Source organism: Ochotona princeps, chromosome 10 (genome assembly GCF_030435755.1).
Source record: "Ochotona princeps isolate mOchPri1 chromosome 10, mOchPri1.hap1, whole genome shotgun sequence".
Taxonomy (NCBI): Eukaryota; Metazoa; Chordata; class Mammalia; order Lagomorpha; family Ochotonidae; genus Ochotona; species Ochotona princeps.
In genome coordinates, this window is record NC_080841.1 from 1945972 (window position 1) to 1971239 (window position 25268).

General features: G+C 45.6%; 1 protein-coding gene across 1 annotated transcript in view; it reads left to right on the forward strand.

Annotated features, from left to right (window-relative positions):
- The window catches only part of HMCN1 (hemicentin 1), a 366339-nt gene that overhangs the window by 77598 nt on the left and 263473 nt on the right, over nucleotides 1-25268 (forward strand). Inside the window, exons 3-4 of the mRNA XM_036495278.2 lie at nucleotides 21166-21324; nucleotides 22305-22427. Of these exons, the coding sequence (XP_036351171.2) occupies nucleotides 21166-21324; nucleotides 22305-22427 (282 nt within the window). The remainder of the gene's footprint in view (nucleotides 1-21165; nucleotides 21325-22304; nucleotides 22428-25268) is intronic.

Here is a 25268-nt window from a genome sequence, read left to right on the forward strand (position 1 = left end):
CCTCTCTCTCCTCCCTCTTCCTCTCTCCTCCCCTCTTCCTCTCTCCTTCCCTCTTCCTCTCTCTCCTTCCCTCTTCCTCTCTCCTCCCCTCTTCCTCTCTCTCCTTCCCTCTTCCTCTCTCTCCTTCCCTCTTCCTCTCTCCTTCCCTCTTCCTCTCTCCTTCCCTCTTCCTCTCTCCTTCCCTCTTCCTCTCTCTCCTCCCCTCTTCCTCTCTCCTCCACCTCTTCCTCTCTCCTTCCCTCTTCCTCTCTCCTCCCCTCTTCCTCTCTCTCCTCCCCTCTTCCTCTCTCCTCCCCTCTTCCTCTCTCTCCTTCCCTCTTCCTCTCTCCTTCCCTCTTCCTCTCTCCTTCCCTCTTCCTCTCTCTCCTCCCTCTTCCTCTCTCCTCCACCTCTTCCTCTCTCCTTCCCTCTTCCTCTCTCTCCTCCCCTCTTCCTCTCTCCTTCCCTCTTCCTCTCTCCTTCCCTCTTCCTCTCTCTCCTCCCCTCTTCCTCTCTCCTCCACCTCTTCCTCTCTCCTCCCCTCTTCCTCTCTCCTCCCCTCTTCCTCTCTCTCCTCCCCTCTTCCTCTCTCCTCCCCTCTTCCTCTCTCCTCCCTCTTCCTCTCTCCTCCCCTCTTCCTCTCTCTCCTCCCCTCTTCCTCTCTCCTCCCCTCTTCCTCTCTCCTTCCTCTTCCTCTCTCTCTCCTTCCCTCTCCTCTCTCTCCTTCCCTCTTCCTCTCTCCTCCCTCTTCCTCTCTCCTTCCCTCTTCCTCTCTCCTCCCCTCTTCCTCTCTCCTCCCTCTTCCTCTCTCTCCTCCCCTCTTCCTCTCTCCTCCACCTCTTCCTCTCTCCTTCCCTCTTCCTCTCTCCTCCCCTCTTCTCTCTCCTTCCCTCTTCCTCTCTCTCCTTCCCTCTTCCTCTCTCCTCCCTCTTCCTCTCTCTCCTTCCCTCTTCCTCTCTCCTCCCCTCTTCCTCTCTCCTCCCCTCTTCCTCTCTCTCCTCCCCTCTTCCTCTCTCCTCCACCTCTTCCTCTCTCCTCCCCTCTTCCTCTCTCCTCCCCTCTTCCTCTCTCCTCCTCCCCTTCCTCTCTCCTCCACCTCTTCCTCTCTCCTTCCTCTTCCTCTCTCCTTCCCCTCTTCCTCTCTCTCCTTCCCTCTTCCTCTCTCCTTCCCTCTTCCTCTCTCTCCTGCCCCTCTTCCTCTCTCCTTCCCTCTTCCTCTCTCCTTCCCTCTTCCTCTCTCTCCTCCCCTCTTCTCTCCTTCCCTCTTCCTCTCTCCTTCCCTCTTCACTCTCTCCTCCCCTCTTCCTCTCTCCTCCCCTCTTCCTCTCTCCTCCCCTCTTCCTCTCTCCTCCCCTCTTCCTCTCTCCTCCCCTCTTCCTCTCTCCTCCACCTCTCTCTCTCCTTCCCTCTTCCTCTCTCCTTCCCTCTTCTCTCTCTCCTTCCCTCTTCCTCTCTCCTTCCCTCTTCCTCTCTCTCCTCCCCTCTTCCTCTCTCCTTCCCTCTTCCTCTCTCCTTCCCTCTTCCTCTCTCTCCTCCCCTCTTCCTCTCTCCTCCCCTCTTCCTCTCTCCTTCCCCTCTTCCTCTCTCTCCTTCCCTCTTCCTCTCTCCTCCTCTTCCTCTCTCCTCCCTCTCCTCTCTCTTCCCTCTTCCCTCTCCTCCCTCTTCCTTCCTCTCTCCTCCCCTCTTCCTCTCTCCTCCACCTCTTCCTCTCTCTCTCCTCTCCCTCTTCCTCTCTCCTCCCCTCTTCCTCTCTCCTCCCTCTCCTCTCTCCTCCCCTCTTCCTCTCTCCTCCACCTCTTCCTCTCTCCTTCCCTCTTCCTCTCTCCTCCTCCTCTTCCTCTCTCCTCCCTCTTCCTCTCTCCTCCCTCTTCCTCTCTCCTCCACCTCTTCCTCTCTCCTCCCCTCTTCCTCTCTCCTCCCCTCTTCCTCTCTCCTCCACCTCTTCCTCTCTCTCCTTCCCTCTTCCTCTCTCTCCTCCCCTCTTCCTCTCTCCTTCCCTCTTCCTCTCTCCTTCCCTCTTCCTCTCTCTCCTCCCCTCTTCCTCTCTCCTCCACCTCTTCCTCTCTCCTTCCCTCTTCCTCTCTCCTCCCCTCTTCCTCTCTCCTCCCCTCTTCCTCTCTCCTCCCTCTTCCTCTCTCCTTCCCTCTTCCTCTCTCTCCTCCCCTCTTCCTTCTCTCCTCCACCTCTTCCTCTCTCCTCCCCTCTTCCTCTCTCCTCCCTCTTCCTCTCTCTCCTTCCCCTCTTCCTCTCTCCTCCCCTCTTCCTCTCTCCTCCCCTCTTCCTCTCTCCTTCCCCTCTTCCTCTCTCTCCTCCCCTCTTCCTCTCTCCTCCCCTCTTCCTCTCTCCTTCCCTCTTCCTCTCTCTCCTTCCCTCTTCCTCTCTCCTTCCCTCTTCCTCTCTCCTCCCCTCTTCCTCTCTCCTCCCTCTTCCTCTCTCTCCTCCCCTCTTCCTCTCTCCTCCACCTCTTCCTCTCTCCTTCCCTCTTCCTCTCTCCTTCCCTCTTCCTCTCTCCTTCCCTCTTCCTCTCTCCTTCCCTCTTCCTCTCTCCTTCCTCTTCCTCTCTCCTTCCCTCTTCCTCTCTCTCCTCCCCTCTTCCTCTCTCCTCCACCTCTTCCTCTCTCCTCCCCTCTTCCTCTCTCCTCCCCTCTTCCTCTCTCCTCCCCTCTTCCTCTCTCTCCTCCCCTCTTCCTCTCTCCTCCACCTCTTCCTCTCTCCTTCCCCTCTTCCTCTCTCCTTCCCTCTTCCTCTCTCTCCTCCCCTCTTCCTCTCTCCTCCCCTCTTCCTCTCTCTCCTCCCCTCTTCCTCTCTCCTTCCCTCTTCCTCTCTCCTTCCTCTTCCTCTCTCTCCTCCCCTCTTCCTCTCTCTCCTTCCCTCTTCCTCTCTCCTCCCCTCTTCCTCTCTCCTTCCCTCTTCTCTCTCTCCTCCCCTCTTCCTCTCTCCTTCCCTCTTCCTCTCTCCTTCCCTCTTCCTCTCTCTCCTCCCCTCTTCCTCTCTCCTCCACCTCTTCCTCTCTCCTTCCCTCTTCCTCTCTCCTCCCCTCTTCCTCTCTCTCCCCCCTCTTCCTCTCTCCTCCCCTCTTCCTCTCTCTCCTTCCCTCTTCCTCTCTCCTTCCTCTTCCTCTCTCCTTCCCTCTTCCTCTCTCTCCTCCCCTCTTCCTCTCTCCTCCACCTCTTCCTCTCTCCTTCCCTCTTCCTCTCTCTCCTCCCCTCTTCCTCTCTCCTTCCCTCTTCCTCTCTCCTTCCCTCTTCCTCTCTTCTCCTCCCCTCTTCCTCTCTCCTCCACCTCTTCCTCTCTCCTTCCCTCTTCCTCTCTTCCTCCCCCTCTTCCTCTCGTCCTCCCCTCTTCCTCTCTCTCCTTCCCTCTTCCTCTCTCCTTCCCTCTTCCTCTCTCTCCTCCCCTCTTCCTCTCTCCTCCACCTCTTCCTCTCTCCTCCCCTCTTCCTCTCTCCTCCCTCTTCCTCTCTCTCCTCCCTCTTCCTCACTCCTCCCCTCTTCCTCTCTCCTCCCCTCTTCCTCTCTCCTCCCCTCTTCCTCTCTCTCCTCCCCTCTTCCTCTCTCCTCCCCTCTTCCTCTCTCCTTCCCTCTTCCTCTCTCTCCTTCCCTCTTCCTCTCTCTCCTTCCCTCTTCTCTCTCCTTCCCTCTTCCTCTCTCCTTCCCTCTTCCTCTCTCCTCCCCTCTTCCTCTCTCCTCCCCTCTTCCTCTCTCTCCTCCCCTCTTCCTCTCTCCTCCACCTCTTCCTCTCTCCTTCCCTCTTCCTCTCTCCTCCCCTCTTCCTCTCTCCTTCCCTCTTCCTCTCTCTCCTTCCCTCTTCCTCTCTCCTCCCCTCTTCCTCTCTCTCCTTCCCTCTTCCTCTCTCCTCCCCTCTTCCTCTCTCCTCCCCTCTTCCTCTCTCTCCTCCCCTCTTCCTCTCTCCTCCACCTCTTCTCTCTCCTCCCCTCTTCCTCTCTCCTCCCCTCTTCCTCTCTCTCCTCCCCTCTTCCTCTCTCCTCCACCTCTTCCTCTCTCCTTCCCTCTTCCTCTCTCCTTCCCTCTTCCTCTCTCTCCTTCCCTCTTCCTCTCTCCTTCCCTCTTCCTCTCTCTCCTTCCCTCTTCCTCTCTCCTCCCCTCTTCCTCTCTCCTCCCCTCTTCCTCTCTCTCCTTCCCTCTTCCTCTCTCCTTCCTCTTCCTCTCTCCTCCCCTCTTCCTCTCTCTCCTCCCCTCTTCCTCTCTCCTCCCCTCTTCCTCTCTCTCCTCCCCTCTTCCTCTCTCTCCTTCCCTCTTCCTCTCTCTCCTTCCCTCTTCCTCTCTCCTTCCCTCTTCCTCTCTCCTTCCCTCTTCCTCTCTCTCCTCCCCTCTTCCTCTCTCCTCCACCTCTTCCTCTCTCCTCCCCTCTTCCTCTCTCCTCCCCTCTTCCTCTCTCTCCTCCCCTCTTCCTCTCTCCTCCACCTCTTCCTCTCTCCTTCCCTCTTCCTCTCTCCTTCCCTCTTCCTCTCTCTCCTTCCCTCTTCCTCTCTCCTTCCCTCTTCCTCTCTCTCCTTCCCTCTTCCTCTCTCCTCCCCTCTTCCTCTCTCTCCTCCCCTCTTCCTCTCTCTCCTCCCCTCTTCCTCTCTCTCCTCCCCTCTTCCTCTCTCTCCTCCCCTCTTCCTCTCTCTCCTTCCCTCTTCCTCTCTCTCCTTCCCTCTTCCTCTCTCCTTCCCTCTTCCTCTCTCCTTCCCTCTTCCTCTCTCTCCTCCCCTCTTCCTCTCTCCTCCACCTCTTCCTCTCTCCTCCCCTCTTCCTCTCTCCTCCCCTCTTCCTCTCTCTCCTCCCCTCTTCCTCTCTCCTCCACCTCTTCCTCTCTCCTTCCCTCTTCCTCTCTCCTTCCCTCTTCCTCTCTCTCCTTCCCTCTTCCTCTCTCCTCCCCTCTTCCTCTCTCTCCTTCCCTCTTCCTCTCTCCTCCCCTCTTCCTCTCTCTCCTTCCCTCTTCCTCTCTCCTTCCCTCTTCCTCTCTCCTTCCCTCTTCCTCTCTCTCCTTCCCTCTTCCTCTCTCCTCCCCTCTTCCTCTCTCTCCTTCCTCTTCCTCTCTCCTTCCCTCTTCCTCTCTCCTTCCCTCTTCCTCTCTCCTTCCCTCTTCCTCTCTCTCCTTCCCTCTTCCTCTCTCCTTCCCTCTTCCTCTCTCCTCCCCTCTTCCTCTCTCTCCTCCCCTCTTCCTCTCTCCTCCCCTCTTCCTCTCTCTCCTTCCCTCTTCCTCTCTCCTCCCCTCTTCCTCTCTCTCCTTCCCTCTTCCTCTCTCTCCTTCCCTCTTCCTCTCTCCTCCCCTCTTCCTCTCTCCTTCCCTCTTCCTCTCTCCTCCCCTCTTCCTCTCTCTCCTTCCCTCTTCCTCTCTCCTTCCCTCTTCCTCTCTCCTTCCCTCTTCCTCTCTCTCCTCCCCTCTTCCTCTCTCCTTCCCTCTTCCTCTCTCCTTCCCTCTTCCTCTCTCCTTCCCTCTTCCTCTCTCCTCCCCTCTTCCTCTCTCTCCTTCCCTCTTCCTCTCTCCTTCCCTCTTCCTCTCTCCTTCCCTCTTCCTCTCTCTCTCTCCTCCCCTCTTCCTCTCTCCTTCCCTCTTCCTCTCTCCTTCCCTCTTCCTCTCTCCTTCCCTCTTCCTCTCTCCTTCCCTCTTCCTCTCTCCTCCACCTCTTCCTCTCTCTCCTTCCCTCTTCCTCTCTCTCCTCCCCTCTTCCTCTCTCCTTCCCTCTTCCTCTCTCCTTCCCTCTTCCTCTCTCCTCCCCTCTTCCTCTCTCCTTCCCTCTTCCTCTCTCCTCCCCTCTTCCTCTCTCCTCCACCTCTTCCTCTCTCCTCCCCTCTTCCTCTCTCCTCCCCTCTTCCTCTCTCTCCTCCCCTCTTCCTCTCTCCTCCACCTCTTCCTCTCTCCTTCCCTCTTCCTCTCTCCTTCCCTCTTTCTCTCTCTCCTCCACCTCTTTCCTTCTTCTCCTCCTCTGTCCCTCTCTTTTTCCCAGCTCCCCTTCCTCCCCCTTTGTCTTTCCATTTCTCTGTCTCCTTCTCTCTCTTCCCTATCCTCCTCCTCTCTCTCCTCTCCTTTCCTCTCTTTGTAATACTTTGAAATAGTAAATCGACTTCAAAAAAATTACCTTTGACTTTAAATGTCCAAGTCTCCACTCAGAATAAGCCCCAACACAATCATAAGGGAAAAACAAGCAGCAGTAAACATTTCTGTTTTCCTCAAATTTGCCTCCATGTAACATCTTCTGTCCTCCTTGATTGCTTCAGGTCCTTGGGAGAGCGTAAGACCAACCACACAACCCTGTGAGCATGGGCGATCTCACCTAAGGGGCAGATGTGACACAAAGAGCCTGGAGCCCCAGCGTTACCACACAACAACCAGGGAAGGAATCAAGCTTCCCCGGGAATATGGCCATCAGAGTGGGAGGATGGATGAGGGAAAGAATGGAACAGAGGTTCAGAGACCTCGAACTCATTCATTCCTATGAGGGCAAAAGAAACTGCAGGGCGCTGGGCACAGAGCACAGGGTGTGGGAAGCAGGCTGAAGCCGACGGAGGAGGGCTGCACATTGGGCAGAGAGGATAAGATGCCAGCTGGACCACCTACATGCCCTTTCAGGGTGCCTGGGTTCAGGTTCCAGTGTCACTCATTCTTTAGGATGAAGCAGTAATGGCTCAAGTAGATGGATTTCTGCCTGCCATGGGGGAGATCTGGATTGAGTTCCAGGCTCCTAGATTCATCCTGCCCCAGTTATAGCCATTGTGGGCACTCAGAGAGTGAAACAATGGATGGAAGATAATTCACTACTCTCTGTCTTTCTCTCTCTCTCTCTCTCTCTCCTCGCTCCCGACCTATGCCTCTCAAATAATTTAAAAAAAAATTAATAGAAAGTAATGAATTGAATGGCAGGAGAGGGGAGGGGTGAGGCAGTTACGGTGCTGAGCACACAACCTGACTGCAGGGAAGGCAGTTCCTGTGCTCACCCTGCCTTTCTGTGAGAAGACAGCTGGGCTGTATTCTTGGAAAATGTGGCTGGGATGAAAATCCCTGCATTCCCGATGTGCCCAGCCACTCACTGGCGCTTCCTTGCTTGCTGCCCCTTGCTTATGGAATGACCTCACCCTGCCTGCCGCTAACTTCCTACCCAGCCTCTGGTACAGGCAGTCTACAGGCTCATGTAATTCCATCTCTGTTCAAGAAAATAATCATTGTTTTTCCTCTCTCTCTCATGTTATGAAAGCTGAGTCTGTTTGTCTGGAGTCTGCTCTGGGTAGGCCTCATTATGTACCGGATCTGAAATACAGCAACCGGCCGGGGAGAAAGCAAAATATTGACTCCTTGCTTCATTCAACACTGGGCACTATTACAGGCACTGGGGATACTAGTGAGAGGTTTTCACTGTCACAGTTCCTGGTGAATTATTCTTTCTTAATTTAATGGAGAACATGTTCATTTAGTAAGTACTGTGAAACAACTCGATGCTACAGCTGCACTAAACACCAAACCAAAGACTAGGTTTTGTCTTTTGTTCATTGTTTCTTACTTTTCATATATCGGTATGAGAAAGTGTTCTGCAAGTTCAAGACATTATAGTATAAACTCTGGGTCTTTCATTAGTTCCTTCGATACCATAGCAAGAGCTCCGAAGACTGCTGCCCCATTACACTTAATTTGGATTTATTTTTAAAAAGAAAACTTAAAAAATTGTTTCACATTTATATTGATTTTGAAGGCCAGAATGTTAAATCTGGCTAACATCAGAGTAGGCTCAGCTGTTTTCTCAGAGAGATTTTTTAAATGGAGCCAAAGCAAGCTAAGATTTTCCAAGCATAAGTTAACAACCCCCCAAAAATAAGTATGCTTGGATCACTGAATTTATCACACGAATTTCCTTTCCCTTTATCCTTTTCTGGACTAGAGAGAAGTGACTTGCAAAGCAACTGAACTTTCTCTCTGGGGGAAATAAAGGAAGATAAATGATGGTGAGTGGTGTCAGGTCACACAGAGCTCTGGGAACTAATATCGTTGTAAATACGCTGTGCAAAGTCCTATCTTGGGTCACATTCTTTGTAAGGAACTGTAAGCTCGTTGAGTTTTTATAAAACGGTGTTGGCAATGATATGCTTTCAAGCCTCTTAAACAAATGTTTTAAAGAACAAAAAGCATATTAGTCATATGTTTGATATGTAAAAAAATCCACCAAGATATTTTTGTAATAGTGGAATTGCAGTTCTAACTTTTGTAGATATGGTTGGTCCCCACACTGAGAAACTCCTCACATGACTTAATTTTGGGAAGGCTTGTAATAAAAAAGGACTTTAAGAAAAAGGAGGAAGAGTAAAACTGTGTAGAATAAGTTTGCTGACAAGATGGAGGTGCGGAGAAGGCAGGAATGAGGTCCGGTAGTCACTGTGCGCAGTGGAGGAATGTGTGCTTGCACAGCAGCAGACGGAGCTGAGGGAACCATGTTCTGCTGTGGAAGGCAGTTCTTGGCCTAGGCAAGTGTGCAGTGCCACGGTCAGAGAGGCAGACGGCTAACAAGGGAGAGACAAGGTAGTGCAGATTTAGAAGAAGAATTTACCGGGCTAATTTGAATTGCTTTGATTTCTGATATTCTAAATCATACTACTATGTAGGAATTAAAGAGCAAACTAAATTACAAGAAAACGTAAGCAACTAAATAGTGAAATAAATAAAATAAATTAGGAGCAAAGCTTTACTTGGTCAGGTGGGTGTTCAGGACACCCACCCCTGGTGTCCAACCCTGGCTCTGCTTCCAGTCCAGCTTCCTGCTGATACGCACCCCGAGAGGCAGCAGCTCTCGGCTGCGGGATTTGGATGCTCGCCATCGGTGTGGGAGCGCTGTGCTGAGCTCCTGGTCCCTTCAGGGCCAAGATGCCACTGTTCTGGGCAGTAGAGAAGTGACCAGTGGATGGGGGCAGTCTGTATTTCAAACAAACTCAGCACAGTTTTAAAGAAGAAAAGAAAAAGGATTCTAAACATAGATTGAGATACACTGTCGAATTACAAAGATTTGATTTTCCACTTTGGTATTCAGCTTCCAAAAGCAGTTTTTGTCTCATTGAAGTATTCTCAGTATGCAGTTGCCACACAAATTTCAGTTTAAAAGACTGGCCTGTACTTAAATTAGGGAAGAAAGTGTGTAAGGAGTTTACTCAGTCCATGAGATTGTTCCAGAATACTGCATTGTCTGGCCCCAGTACGAGCTGGTAAATGTTAGCTCTTGCTCTGCCTTCCTTAGGCAGCATGAGCTCTTTGAGGGGAAATACTCCTGAAATGCTGTGGCATTTGGGCGGTGTGCAGTTGTCATGGACAAATGCCTTGTAAATGTCTTGTGTGTTAAAGTCATTGTCTCAGTATCATTGCTGTTGTTAGCAAGCAAGAAAACAAACCTGAAGATAGTAGGGAACACATCTCAGGTCACCAAACTGGCAAGAAACAAGGCTGGCGTCAGAACAGGATGTTGAGGGCAAAAGTCAGTTTCTTTGTTTTGCTGCTTTCCTTCTAAATATTGGTTTAAGCACCTTCATTAAAGTCTTACTAACCAAACCAGATTAACAATATAGTTTTTTTCCTTATTTTTACTATATAGTAGGAAAGTAAAGAATTCAGTTATGAATTCTGGGACAACCTTTCCTCAGCAAAATGAATGTATCTCTTAAATAATAGTGAACATTAGCACTTTACTAATCCAAGCACACAGAGCTGCCAGCTTCCCTGTGTGTGTCCGGCGATCCTTGTGTCACAGGGGGGCAGCCTGGTGGGCTGCCACATCTTAGGCTGGAGGCTTGGGATGTCTCTGCACATGGCACGGTCGCCGCATGTGGCTCAGGCTGGCAGGGCACTGGCGGGCTCTCCACCATCCTGATTGTTTTATGCTTGGAACACAGCTCTAAGTTACAGACAGTGTAATGTATAATAGTTTCTACATGACATTGACATTTCCTTGGTCATAAATTGGGAAAGTGTATTCTGAGAGAGAAAACAGAATTGCATACTTAACTGTTGCATGTTGAGGGCAAATTATACTTAAGCAAAAGCTTAGTGAAGACAAGTGTCTTTGATGTGTCTGGAAACCTGATGTAAGGGCAGGTTCATTGGAAACAAGAGCAAAATGGAAGTGGGGTCACTGGAGGATGAATCATACGGCACGAAGCGGTGCCTGCTGGAGAACCCGCGTTCCTGGTTCTTTGTCTGCATCTGACGGACATTTTCCCCCTAGGTTCAGCACAGGGTTCTCATTTTCCTCCAGCTCCTCAGAATGAAAGGTTCAGTTTATTCCAGCCCTGCTGCCACACAGGCCTGTATTTAGAGAAGATAATGTGATAGTCTGTGTTTTATTACTTCCCTTCCTGATAGGAGTTCTAATCATTCTTAATCTTGCCGTCTAGGAATTCGTGTTTTCAATGTGATTATCACTGTAATGCTGAGGGTGGTTAGAATTTTTTCTTTTGCATTCCAGAAACCACATTTACTGTGAAGAATCACATGTTTAAAAAATGTTTTATTTGCTTTTTCAGTTCACATCTTTCCTCCTCAAGTGTCTTTGAGAATTTACTGATTTACAGATATCAGTGCAGATACGAAGATAAGATTATACCAGAAACATTGGACGAGAGTGGGCCCACTAATACCTGCTAGTTGTGTTTCAGAGTTCAAAGAAAAACACAAATAAGTCCAATACTGACTAATGCAGATTCCAGGGCTTTTCTGATTTGGCGCATTGTGTAGTTCGTCTTCCTTCTGCCTTCCATTTCTGTGTACATGTGTGATTGTGTGCTAAAAGGAGATATGTTTACACTGCCATGTTTGGTTTCTTTCACCTGTTAAGTGTTAAACCAGAAAGGGGGGAGGGTTGGGCTAGGTTGATTTACTCGGAGCATAACGTGGGATACATAGGGCCTTTTGAAGAGTTCACAGAAAACAATTCTTATGAAAAATCTGTGTGTGCATTTCAAAGTTTTCCCAGCTAAATTATCATCCATGTTTTCCCCTGAAACTTTGGAATTATGGGATTTGCTCTGGAATGATGCCGTGGTGTGAGATGGGCCAGCTTGGGCCCAGGCTGCTTTGCATAGTCTTTTTCACCCAGTTAGCCACTGTTCATTTGTTCAACATTTATTCATAAAACAAGGATGGAATGACTAGCTTGTTCTTCGAAATACTGGAAGCTGAGAGAAGGAAATAGAAATTACAGTACAGCTCAGCAAATGAGACAGGAGGAGGATGGATACTTGTCTGTGGCTGTCCAGAAACCTGGGTGTTTTCTTCCTCATTCATTTTTTACACATTTTACATTTTATTATTATTATTACTATTATTATTATCATTTTATGATACAGTTCCATAGGCTCCTAGTATTTCCCTTATCCCAGTCCCAGTTCCCATCCCCCACCTAGTTCCTCTATGTCATTTACTAAAGTATAGTTCTTCATACACAGTCATATGTCCATCATTGCGGGCATGGACAATGGCAGAGAGTCCAGCATCCTATTGTCAAGATATAGCGAACAGTTTCATTGAAAGTCCATCTTTGGAAGTAGAAATGCATACTACATTGTATCCTCACATCTGGATGTTAGTCTCCATTTCACAGCTGCTGTACATCCCCTTAAATAAAAAGTCATAATACAAAATCAACAATAGAAAGAAAAATAGAAATTTACAATGCCATGAAGTTAAATGTGTTAATAGATATGACAGCCTCCATTACACAGCTACTATACATCCCCTTAAATGAAAAGCCACAGAACAAAATCAACATCAGAAAGAAAAGAAATCAACAACACCATGAAGTTAAATAACATGCTGCTAAATGACTAACATGCAGCTAAAGAAATGAAAATCAAGAACCTTCTTGCAAAAAATGATGCTACTGTATGATCTATGAGTCATTGAATGATTTAATCAGAAGAACGTGTTTTGAAGAGATGAAACTAGCAAAAACATCAAAACCCATGCGACAACAGTTTCCACTGATTTTTGTTGGTGAAATGTATCTCTTCTAGACAACAAATAGATGGGTTTTGGTTTTTAATCCAGTCTACTAATCTATGCTGTCTGATTGAGCTTAAGCCATTTACATTCAGGGTTAATATGTATGGGTGGCATTTTGGTCCTGTCATTTTAGGAATGGGTTGTTCAAGCTCCTCATGGGTGGCTTGGCGGAACGGGCCTCAGCTCTCAGGCAAGGCGCGGTTGACTTCAGGTTCCTGAGAAGGGTTTTCAAGAGTTAGTGCTCTGTGAGTAAATACAGCAGAATGATCCTACCCTCATCGGTTGGAAAGAGCGCGTGTCACAATGCTGTGACGGTGCTGTCCAGCGCTTGGCTCGGCAAAGGAGTCCAGGGGGTTAATACACCTCGTGCTCAGTAAAAACACCGAGGTTCCAGAGACCTTGTGGGAATGTGTGAAGGGAACCTGTGTCATGTATTTCACGTGTGTGGTTTCAGAGCATGATACTTCCCATCCGACCCCATCTCTCTTGCCTATCTTCACTCCTTCCTATTATTCCTTTAAGTTTTGCGGTTATACTTTCAGTTTCCTTCATAATCACAGGCTTAACCCTCCACTAAGTAAAGGCTTCAGCAAGTACTACATAACAACCGCTGTTCCCCTGAGGTTTTTATGAAAGCCACGTTCCCCTGTCTGAATTGCTGCATCACAGTTGTACAGACAGCTGTCTCACTTTCCCTCAATTTGGTATTCATGTGAAAACAAACAGCTTAGCTGCTTTTTAAAGTTTGGAAATAGACTCTCAGTCACATTTTAATTTTCTTCCAGTCTTAAACTCATGCACACATCTGAGGCTGAAGCAAGGCAGCCTAATGGCTGTGTAAAACGGGTAGTCGCAGCCAGGCTGCCGGGTGGGCCTGTTCTGCCAGAGCTGCCCTGGAAGATGAGCTGATTGGACAACCACGGTGTGCGTCCATGTATATTGTCGATAAAATTACTTAGCCGTCTAAGTACATAGAAAGTCAGTGCCTCATGTGTTTTTGAGTAAGTTATATCTGGATTTTGCACATTTTAAAATTAAAGCAATGTGGATTTTGCCTCTATTTCTGCCAAGATAAGAAGCTCACCAAGCATCTTAAGTGGCATTTGGCCGAGTAGTTGTTGCCTCCTGGGGTGCCTACATCCCACATCAGAGAGTGGCTTTGTGGTCCAGCGCTGCTTCTGCTTCTGGCTCGAATTCCTGCTACCTGTGTGGGAAACCTGGTCCAGGTTGCAGCCTCTGGCTTCTGCCTGGCTCAGTCCTGGTTGTGGACATTGGAGCAGTGACCCATTGGATAAGAGCTCTCTGTATGATTCTTTGCTTCTCAAATAAAACTAAAACAAAAAAGTTTTTAGACCAAAAAAGCAGCCTTGTAGTGAGCAGTCTACATAACTAAATCAGATGTGTAATTCTAGCATTGTGCTGTCCAACAGTGTAATCTTGTGACTCACTTATGTAACTTCTAAAAAGCAGCTAAAGTTCTAATAATGCCTCAGGATGGATACAGTGTTATCATTCCAAAATGTCATTAATATAAAACCTTAGCACTGGTCTTTTGTTTTCTACTTTCAGTTAAGTAAGGTTAAATTTTAAAATTTAGTTTTTTGTGTGTGTGTGTGTCAGCAATATTTCACATACTCAATAGCCACCCAAGACTAGCTGGTAGTTAGTAAATTAGTGTAGATCTAAAGCATCTTTCTTACAGATCATCCTAATTGTTAGTTACGATTTAAAGTCGTTAGAAAGCCAGGGGCTGGCGTTGTGCGGCAGCAGGTCGGGCCCCTGTGCCACTGGCATCCCATGTGATCACCGTGTAGGGAGTGGCCTGCTTTCCTTCCGATGCGGTTTCCTGTTGATGCTCCTGGGAAGGCAGTGCGTGATGGACCCTGCTGCTTCTATAAGACGCTCGGAAGAAGCTCCTGGCTTTGGCTTTGGTCGGCGGTGGCCTCAGGGCCATTGTGAGAGTGAATCAGCGGATGGAAGGTATCTCCGTTTTCCTCTTCTCTCTTTCTCCATCGCCATTCATCCAGTCTTCCCCCTTTCCCTGTCTTTTCATCCCCTCACCCTCACTCCCACTCTCCCCCTTTTTGTGACTCTACCTGTCAAATAAATAGATAAATCTTTTTAAAAATTATTCGAATTTACTCAGATATTCAAGAGCATTTGTAAGGATATGCCAGTTTAGCTTTCTGGAAAAAGAACAGATTTATCTTGTCAGAACCCATTTAGACAGACAGGTGGCTTAACCGTTCTATAAGCAGAAAGGTAGTAATTTAAAGATGCTGTTCTAGGAAAAGATATGTTCCTTAGAACAAATTGTAAGTAGTGCATAATAGTTGATGGATATGAAATTCATGGGAGGTTTTTGTTACCAAGCACGCTCTCATTTTTATGACTGGGAAAGATGAATTAAGCAAATACATCCTAAGGGATATGTGTGCAATTCAGGGCAGGCTTCTGACACATGAAATATTAAAATATCCCAATTTTACTTGGTATTTTTCATTTTTTTTTTTGGTTTCTTCGAGAGTTTTTTCCACAAAAATCAAAGAACTCATTTTGCAGAGTATTACACAAAAAAGCTAAAGAAACAACAGTGCAGCCTGTGGTCTGTGATTGTGTCTGTGGGAGCTGCTTCCACTCACCCCAGCCTGTCCTTTGGGTACTGTGATCCTGAGCTCATGCGCGTGGCTCTGTGTCTCGGGCGAGGGAGGAGGTGAGTTACAGGCCCTGAGAAAGCTATCCGTATGTGGCTTCCAATTACTGTATTCAGTTATTGGATTGATAAAAATCATAGCAAAAATAAATGGAATTGAAGCTAACAAAACTGCAGAGTTCAGCAAGAAGGAACCATTTTTTAAGATGAACAAAAGTTTTAGACTAGCAAAAAAGGGAAAAACAAGTAAAATTAGAAGTGAAAAAGAAATAATGATAAAAAAGCTAGTAATCTCTTCTTGCTGGATAGATCCTTTGGTCAGCTAAATCTCTAAATATTCACGTCAATGTCTGTATTGTCTGATATAACATTGGCTATACCAGTGTGTTTTTCTTTTTCATTGGTCTGGAATATCTTTTTCCATCCTTTCACTTGCAGTTTCTGTGTAGCTTTGTTGGCAAGATGTGTCTTCAGTAGGCAAAACTGGATGGGTTTTGTTATTCAATCCAGTCCGCTAACCTGTGGTGCTTGACTGATGAGTTTAGGTCATTTACATTCAGGGTTAATACCAGGGTATAGTAATTTGGTTCTGTCAGTTTTGTAATGGCTTGTTCATTATTTAATCTACTTTTGTCATTTTATTGGGATGGTCTCCACATTGGCCTTTGGTTTTGGGAAGTGCTATTCCTTTTCTCTGTTAAGAGAACATTGTTTTTCTTTCTTCTTTTTTTTTAAATTATTTATTATTTTTAATTCATTAATTACATTGTATTATGTGACACAGTTTCATAGGTACTTGGGTTCTCCCCACCCCTCCCCAAACCCTCCCACCATGGTGGATTCCTCCACCTTGTTGCATAACCACAGCTCAAGTTCAGTTGAGATTCCCCCATTGCAAGCGTATACCAAACATAGAGTCCAGCATCTTATTGTCCAGTCAAAAACAGTGGAGGATGGTGCAAGTCCACTGGGACCCTGCACCCAAGCGGGAGACGCAGAAGAAACTCCTGGCTCCCGTCTTCGGATTGGCACAAATCCGACCATTGCAGCCATTTGGAAAGTGAACCAATGGATGGAAGACTTCTCTGTCAATCCTTATCTCTCTCCATAAAATTTGCCTTTCATAGAAAAATAAATATTTTTTCAAAAATATTCATAGCTTACGAGTGAATGGGGAAATAAGTAGAAATCAGCAAGATTTTGAGCATGAATAAAATAATCTGTGAAAATCTGATGAATAGTTAAATTTAATATATATGAAGGGTAAATTAAAATGCAAAGAATAACCAATCTAGTGCCAGGCCCAAGGTGAGCAGCTTCTAAGTGGGCAACAACCCATCTACTTTAGCTGCTGCTCTCTTTGGTCTTCATAACAAGCATCTGGAGTCAAGATCCAGGTTTGGGAATCAAGTCTAGGAATTCTGATGTAGGACGTAGGTGTCTGAACCACTGGGGAAAACCTATACTTGTGTCTGTGTGAATCTTTTAAAAGAGCATTATCAATAAATTCAATTCTGTCCCCTTTTTGGATAGAGTGTCAGGAGTGTTCCTACTTCCAGATCTACAATTAAACTCTATAATCTTGGCAAATCATTAAATTTGTACATTTGTTCATATGACACATTCATATAAAAGTTCTTTCTTTTCCTCACACAGCTTCTATAAAGACTGAGTGAATAGTGTACAGTAATATCCAGAAAGTTTATAATCATGCTAAAACTCTTTCAGAATGTAATTATTGTTGTATTTATATCTGTATTTTAAATGGTTGTTAATAGTTTAATGCCTTACACATCAGAATTACACCTTATGTCATTTTTAAAAAAAGATTTATTCAATTTTATTGGAAAGACAGATTTACAGAGAGAAGGAGAGATCAAGATCTTCCATCCACTGGTTCACTCTGTAAGGAGCCACAACAGCCAGAGCTGAGCGGTTCCAAAACCAGGAGCCAGGAGCCTCTTCCGGGTCTCCCACAAGGGGTGCAGGATCCCAAGGCCTTGGATCATCCTGAACTGCTTTTCCAGGATATAATCAGGGAGCTGGATGGGAAGTACAACAGCTAGGATATGAACCAGAGCCCAGTGGGATCTTGGTTTGTGCAAGACGAGGGTTTAGCCACTTGGCTAGCATGTCGGGACCTATCCTATGTCTATTTTCTAACCTTGACAGTACGATGATGATAATGTTGACCTTATAAATTATTGTGGACTATGTCGACAGAATACACATAAGTGATCTTGAAAAAAAAAACATTGTTAAATGGAAGAGGTGAATTCTTTGAGCTTTTCTTTACTATGGAAGAATTTTATTTCATTTTCAAAGACAAAGGAAAGCTTTGTTGGGTAAGTTATTCTGGGCTGGCAATTTTTTCCTTTTGGAATCTAGAATATGTCATTGCATTCTCTTCTGGCCTGTGAGTCTCATTGAGGTTCCTCTATATGTTAATTGGTGTTTTCTTTTTCATGTGCATGTTTATAGATCTTTTCCCTGCATGCATCTGAAGAGAGCTCAATTGTCATGTGTTGTGACCAAGGTCATCATTAGTTAATTCTATTGGGAGTGTGTTCCCTTCCTGTATTTTGTTTCCCAATTATTTCTCCAGATTAAGTAAGTTTTCCTTTATTATTTCATTGAATACATTTTAAATACAGCCTCTCTTTCTGTGCCTTTCTAGAGCTCCCGTAATTCTTTTATTTGGCCTTTTAAAAGTGCCCTTAATTTTTAAATACTCTTCTTAGCTTGACTCAGTTACTCTTCCAGCTTTTTGAATGTTTCCTCATTGATGAAGGAAACGTCTTCCAATTCTGGGATTCTTTGTTCTGCCTTGCTCATTCTGTTATTGAGGCTTTCCACTGAATTTTCAATTTACTCCATTGTGTCTTTCATTTTTAATAATCCAGCTTGATTTTATTTCAGTGCTGCTATTTCCTGTGTGACAAATTCGTTAAGTTCCTTGAGCTCCTTTATTAAGAAGCTTTGTGACAAGTTTTTAAGATTCTTTCTGCCCCATTTTCTTGATGTCTTCCTCAGGCTTTTGCTTCTTTGTGGGGGAGACATCAGTGGTATTTGTTGTGCCTCTGTCTCTTCTTTTGCTCTTGGTCATTGCTGTTCTGGTTAGCAGATTTCAAGTCCTTGAGATGCATTATTAGATCATTTATTTGAAATAGTTCTATTTTTTGTAAGCACCTGATGTTTATGATACATCTCATGGGTTTTGGTATTTTTGCTTTTATTTTCTTCAAAAAGTTTTTTTTTTTCTTATTCAGTGACACACAGGTCATACAGTAGCATCATTTTCTTCAAGGAGATTTTTAATTATCTTTCATTTCTTTAGTGACACATTCATCATTCAATTGCATGTTATTTAATTTCATGTTGTTGTAAATTTCCTATTGTTGGTTTTGTTTTATGGCTTTTCATTTAAGGGGATGTATAGAAAATTTGTAATAGAGACTACCGTATCTGTATGTGAAGATACAATGCAGTATGGATCTCTACTTTCAAATCAAAGATGGATCCCTGATGAAACAATGAAATATATTGACAATAGGATGCTAGACTGTGCCATTGTCTGTAACCACAATGTCAGAATACACTCAAATAGCAGAATGATGGACTCTTGAAGGACTATATTATTGTAATAATAAAGGGGAAACCAGAGGGGAGAGGGTTTTGAGGAGGGAAGAAGAGAAATCTCAGAGCCTATGGAACTGTATCTTAAAACAATAATTACAAAACATACATAAATTTATTGGTTAAAAATGATTCAATGAAATCAGCCTTCTCTCTTCAGAACCTGCTGTTTTTAGGGTAGAATTCAGTTGTGGCCCTCAGCGGACCTCTGCTCTGGAGGGATTCCAATAGGATGCGGTCATCTGGAGGTCTCTGCAGGGAGGCCTGCGTGCCGGTGTGAACCAGTCCTCTTTGTATTCACATGGAAGGCAGGCAGCTCTGAGTGTGTCCTCCACTCACTACGTGCACAAGGCCTGCCATCCATCTCAGTCCCAACACATATCTGAAGATTTCTTAGCTGCTCTGATGTTTGGCTTAAAAACAAAAAGACTTGTGTCATTCAGCCAGCGCTTACAGAATGATAAACTAATGTGATTCCTGCTCATTGTTTTTGTTTAAACTTCTGAATGTGTAACAGAAGTATGATTTTTCTTGAGTAACCAAGAATGTGTGTTAGGGTTGGTCACATGTAAAAGTCAACCAACAGAACTGCCAACATGCTTTGTGGCTGTTTTCCTCTTTCTTAGAAGAAATGCTCTTTAAGGGTAATTGTTACACAGGATATATATGCAATTCAAGTGCAAATCATGTATCCATAGAATGAGGAGGTATGCTGGACTGGAAGCAGTGAGCAAGTGTAAAAGACAGAGAGCCTCGCAGTTCGGCCTGTAACAAGATCCTGATGGACGATAGACAGGTGTCTGTGAGGAGTGTTTGAAGAGGACTTGGATGAATGTTCTTAAGGCATTGAGAAGTGAAGTAAGGGGAAGGGAAGAAGCAGTGGAAAAAAACTAAAAAAAAAAAAAAAAAAAAAAATCTAACACCTAGCTGCCTAAATACAGGTAAGGTAAAGTTTACTGCAAGAGAAGGAAATTGGATGGGTGACTCTCTGTATAATAAAATTAGTGATAATGGATAGTTAGAGTAAAGGGAAAGGAATAAGATTCATGGAGGTAGTGTAATTACTGAGTTTGACTGTTGGTCAAGTGGAATAGGGGAGATGAAAGGTGGCTCAGGTTTCGAAGCTGGATACCTAAGCAGATAGTGCCATTAGCAACGGTAGTGAAGACCTGACTGGGAGGTAGTGCAGTGAGTTCCGTTTTAGATTGATCCATATATGTCTAAGTTGGAATTAGCAGTGGGGAGTTGGAAGCTGAGGGATAAATATAATTTGAGGAGACAAGTTTTTGAGAGCAGTGTTGTCTGTTAAATGCAGTACCATGAAGAGGCTTATCCGAAGGAATAAAGTTCTGAAAAGCAGAACAGCTTCTGGAAGTTTAGCTGATATCTTCTCCAAAGTGAAGTTTGAGTGTCTACAACTTTTATCCTCTCAACAATTAAGGAAGTGACATAATATTAAGTGACTGTATGTCTTTTAGGTAGTTTAAAAAATGTGTTTATTTTTATTGCCAAGACTGATAAGTTTTACAGAGAGGAGACACAGGGAGAAAGATCTGCAATCCACTGGTTCACTCCCTAAATGGCTGCAGTGGCCAGAACTGAGCTGATCCAAGGTCAGGAGCTTCATGAATATAGGGTCCCAAGGCTTTGGGCTGTCCTCCACTGCTGCTTTTCCAGGCTACAGGCAGGGAGCTGGATGGGAAGTGAAGCAGCTTGGACACTAACCGGCACCCGTATGGGATCCTGGCACTTGCAAGGTGAAGAATTAGCCACTGAGCCATCGTGACGCAGTATTGAGTAGTTGATGCTCTGTTTAAGCCGATTAATGGATGGTGTCCTAAAATTGCTAGTCTGGATTGGGATCCAGTGCTGGAGAAGGTCGTTGGGTCAGCAGGGCTCCAGAGTACTTGGGGCTTCCACCCCAGTTAGACCTGTGGTGCTCAGGAGGTCTGGTTCAGAATCAGACTGGAGCCCGGGAGAGTGCTGTGCGAGTCTTGTGGACTCTCCAGAGTTCCATGGCAAAAGCCATCTGGGCCTTTGACGGAGCTGTCCGTTGCTTGTGTTTACAACCTAGTGGACTCCCATGAGGCCACGTTACCCTGCTTTGATCTCTTGTTCCACATGCTCCTGATGGGCAAATACTTGACTCCCTTCTCGGAATTAGGCATTGTGTGGACCTTCATCATTACTGATTGCTCAGGTCATGTTGCTTGCCAGTCCATTCTGTGTGTGCTGTAGCTGTGTCATCTGTGCTGAGAAAAGAGTTGGTTCACATATGGATAACAAGTATTATGGAAAATATGAATCTCGGTTGCTTTGGTACCCAAATACACTTCTCTTTCAATTCTATTTTATATGAAATTTTTGAAGTACCAGTTGTGTGTGTGTATGTCTGAATGTATGTACAATATTAGAAGAAAGTTTGAACATTAACATTCAACACATAAAGTGATGGTCTAAATTCTGGGTTTTAGATGTTTTTGAAGAATAGTGATGACCTGGAAACATAAGCGGGATATAATCCTAAAATCTAGAATATAATATTCAAAGCAATAAATATAGCATGCTGACAATTTCATGTACAAGTCCATGTAATTATGAAAAATATGTGATAAGAATTCTTTTGGAATGGGGACTGATTTTGCTGTTGAGAATATGTTGAGCCTACCGAAGTAGGAAATGCAACACAGAAATGACAGGTTTGTAGGAAAACTGAAGTCGCGTGAGGATGAGTGAGGAGTGGTCAAGCAGAAGCTGGAGGGGGTGGTGTCGGAGGGGGCAGGGCTGGTGGAGTGCAGAGGGCCCCAGACTCCGCCCTGGATGTGCTCAGGTGAGTCAGCCCCCTCCCCTGCTGTGGCGGGCGTGTGGCAGTGCTTTGCTTTTCATTGATGGGATCTGTGCTTTTTTTCCTCTGCTAACAGGGTGGTGGTGATTGTCCGGAAATGAGTATTGGGGCTATCAAAATTGCCTTGGAAATTTCTCTTCCTGGCTCTTTCATCTATGTTTTCACTGACGCGCGGTCCAAGGATTACCGACTCACGCATGAGGTGCTGCAGCTCATCCAGCAGAAGCAGTCCCAGGTGAGCAGATGTCGGCCCCTTGGGAGCCAGCTTGTCCGAGGGCGCCTGTGCACTCTGCTGCTTGTGTGGTGAATGACAGTGCTTACAGCCCCCATCTGATCCGTGTGTGACGGTGACAGCACACCCAGCTGCCCTGCATGCATCTTTGTGTTCTGTGTGTGTTAAAGGACAGTTCTTACTTCTGTCTGACTGCATCTGTCCCATTTAATTCAAACAGATGAAATATTTGTGTGATATTGTACATGGCGTTTTCATGCTGGGTCTTCTCTAGAAAGATGGTGCCTGTTGCCATGTTTACCTCTGCAAAACAAGAAGCATGGATTGCCCATGTCGCTTCCCATGAGGGGTCTTGCCTGGGTCAGTTAGCTGTAGCTGTGTAACGTGCTGCACACAGTGGTTGAAGCAGCAATTCCTCACGTGATCTGGGCTAGGGTTTCTCACTTTGTCATGTGGGGGAGTAGTGTGGATTGGGCTTCTCCAGGGTCTCTGTGGCCCCCTGGTTTTTCCTCAGAAGTTTCTTAGCTTCCTTCTCTGATTGCTGGTCATTTAGGCTTGTGCTTGTGGCCAAGGCTAGGATCCTTGAGATCAAATGGATGTACACAGCAATCCTTGACTTCAGGCTCAGGACTTGCAGTATGACTGTTACCTCATGCTGTGGGACCGACCTGCAGATCCTCTGCACAGGGTCTGAACACAGAGAGGCTGCTGAGTGGAGGCTGCTGTGTTACACAGCACTACCACGGCCTCCCTGCACTCCCACAGCTCGTAGCCTAAACTTCTGCAATGTGAAGTAAGCCTGCTGTGTGTGGGCTCACTGTTAAACAGTATATGTGACCAGGCACTATATATGTATGTATATATGAATATCAATGTGTTCATGTCCCGCTCACCAAAATAATATGTTCACTCTAGTGCTTCTCAGTAAATACGTATTGATTTCTGGAAACCCTTGACACGAGCTCTCTTTATGGCCATCACAGGTGGTGTTTGTGCTCACTGGAGACTGTGACGACAGGAGTCACATCGGGTATAAAGTGTATGAAGAAATTGCCTCCACAAGCTCTGGCCAAGTGTTCCATCTAGACAAGAAGCAAGTCAATGAGGTCAGTTTCAGAAAGCCTACGTTTTTACTAACTACCCAGATTGTGACAGTTTTGATTTAAAAAATTTTACATTTTTGGTGTTTCAGAAACAGTGGTATTTTTGTTTTACGGTATTTTGTTTAATGGCATTTTTGTTTCAGAAACAATGGTGTATTTTTTGTTTTATTTGTATATTTTATGTTTTATGACTGTGTTTTATTGCCATTATTGATTAACACTTCATCTAGACAATTGGAACACCACTTTCTCAGCTGTTGAACTCTTAAAGGCAAAAGCAATTCTAAGCAGGATTTGTTGTAGGACTGCTTGAGGTTAATGAAGGTATTCAACTTATGTGGGAACACAGATTTATTTAATACTAATTTCCAAGCTGTGTTATATTTCTGTGACAAATCATTTAAGCATAAATGTCTTTAAATTGGATTTAGTTTGAGTAAAATTTTTTTGTAATTTTTGGACTACTTTATATTGATGAATAACTTTCATTTAGCTAAAAACATGAGACTTTCTTATAGGAAAATGAGAATGTTAATTGTTGAGCAAAATTCTAATGATAAGTATCAAAGAGCTAAAGGTTAAAAGCTATGACGGTAACTACATGGTTCTCAATAATAAACTGTGAGTTAACTTGTAAGGAAATCTTGACGTTTTTCTAGAAGAGCTTTTGAGATAGGTCTGAGTTGTGTGATTCATTCTTCATTTTGTTCCCTTGCCTTGTCCTCAGTCACAATGACATTTGTCTGTGTATGTGTTTAGCCCTCATTTCATTTTCTAGGAACAGAGCAGCAGAAAGATAGACTTCTGAGTGGATAAAATGCAAATTCAGTGAACATGTTCACTTTTTCTGTACGGGTTCTGCTAATTTCATGAGTAGCTGTCTTTTTCTTTTTACAGAGTTAACTTATTGGAAAATCAGTGTAGCAGCAGAGGAGAAACAGAGAGAGAGAGAGAGGGAGGGAGGGAGGCAGGCCTTTGATCCCCTGGTTCACTCCCCAGATCCCCACAGCAGTCAGGGATGAGGCCAGGGGCTCCATCCTGGTTTCCCAAGTGTTTGGACCATTGCCTGCCACCTCCCAGGAAGCTGAGTGAACCAGGACCAGCCCCAGGCACTCTCTGGTAGGGGATAGAAGAATCCTAAGAGGTGATTTCACTTGCAGCAGTGCATTGTCTATGCTACATTTATGTCTACAGTGAAATGGCCTGGTAGGTCTCTTAGCTATCAAGTTTTCAGTCCAGGCAAGGATTAAGATGCTGCTTAAATTAAATGCCCTTGTCTCATATATAGGAGCCCCTGGATTCACTCGTTCAGTCAGCTTGCTGCTTGGAGATAAATTTGAGTAGGAGAATCCGGGAGAAGATTGGGGGTTTTCTTTCTTATGTTGAAGAAAAGTATTGGGATTGTATACCCAAATGTGCAAGGCTGTAAACCCCGTAAAGAAAGCCACCAGTGTGGAAGATGTTATGAACAGTGGCAAAATTGGACTTGCAAAATTTCGGATATGTGAGTTAGTTATTTCTCCATTTTGATAGTTCTAAATTCTACTTATAAACATTGTAAATTCTAGGGAACAAAGATGCTCTAATAGCATTTGCACCTTTAATAATCACGAGAATTACTGATGGCCATGCATGTACTGATTTTCTTCATCTTATTTGAAAGAAATATTTCATGTACTTTGCCCTCTTAGACGAGCACATTCGTCTGCTCACTCAAAGGAGTGCATTTTGTATGAACTTGCTCTTGAGCTGACGTGATGCTCGGCCTCCCTTCCTCCTGTTCTCCCCACAGTTGATCAAGTGCGCAGTCTCAGTATCATTCATCTTTCTTTCACATAAAAGGGAAGCCAAAGTGAGGAAAGTATTTTGGCCAGGCTTCAGCAGTCTATAAATCACCATATGGTATTAGAGTTTGGAAACACAAGTTAAAACACATCTCTAGGATGTACTTAATTCACCTTTGAAGACAGAAAAAGAACAGGGCCATTTGGGCCTGAGGCCTTCATTGATTTGTAAGCTGGCTGATGATCTCTTGGCCTAATTAGTGCTGCTCCTGGTGTGAGGTCGAGTCTGGCTTTGCAGTGTCCAGGTTACTCACAGGGCCCGTGTCCCTATGTCACACAGGCTAACACAATAGGACCCATCACCGGGGAGGTAGTCCACTTGACTTAGATTTTCCCATCCTGTTCCCCACCGTTTTTTTTTTTTTTTAGAGAAAGATTTATTTATTTCTATTGCAAAGTCAGATATACAGAAAGGAGGAGAGACAGAGAGGAAGATCTTCCGTCCGATGATTCACTCCCCAAGCGACCGCTATGGCCAGTGCTGCACCAATCCGAAGCCAAGAGCCAGGAACCTCCTCCAGGTCTCCCACATGGGTGCAGGGTCCCAAGGCCCTGGGCTGTCCTTGACCACCCTCCTGGGCCACAAACAGGGAGCTGGATGGGAACTGGAGCTGCTAGGATTAGAACCAGCCACCGTATGGGAATCCGACACGCTCAAGGCGAGGTCATTAGCTGCTAGGCCACCACGCTGGGCCCCCGCCTTCCTTTACTCATATTCTCCAACAGCTCCTCTCTCCATCCAAAACCTTTTTCTGGACACATTCCAGCCTGGTAGATTGCTCTCATCCTTATACATGCCAACATTCTCACAAATGCTATCTAAGAGAAGGGTAGGATACGAGGAATTATCCCAGTGGAAAATGATTGGTTAGCTCAGAGGGGGGAAGGGAAAGTTTGGTTGGGGTGGGTGGCAGCTTCCCATGGTCTTGGCAGGGCTGCGGGGAGCACCAGGAGTCTAACAGCTGAGATCCCTCTGCTGGGACCAACACCAGGTGACAGC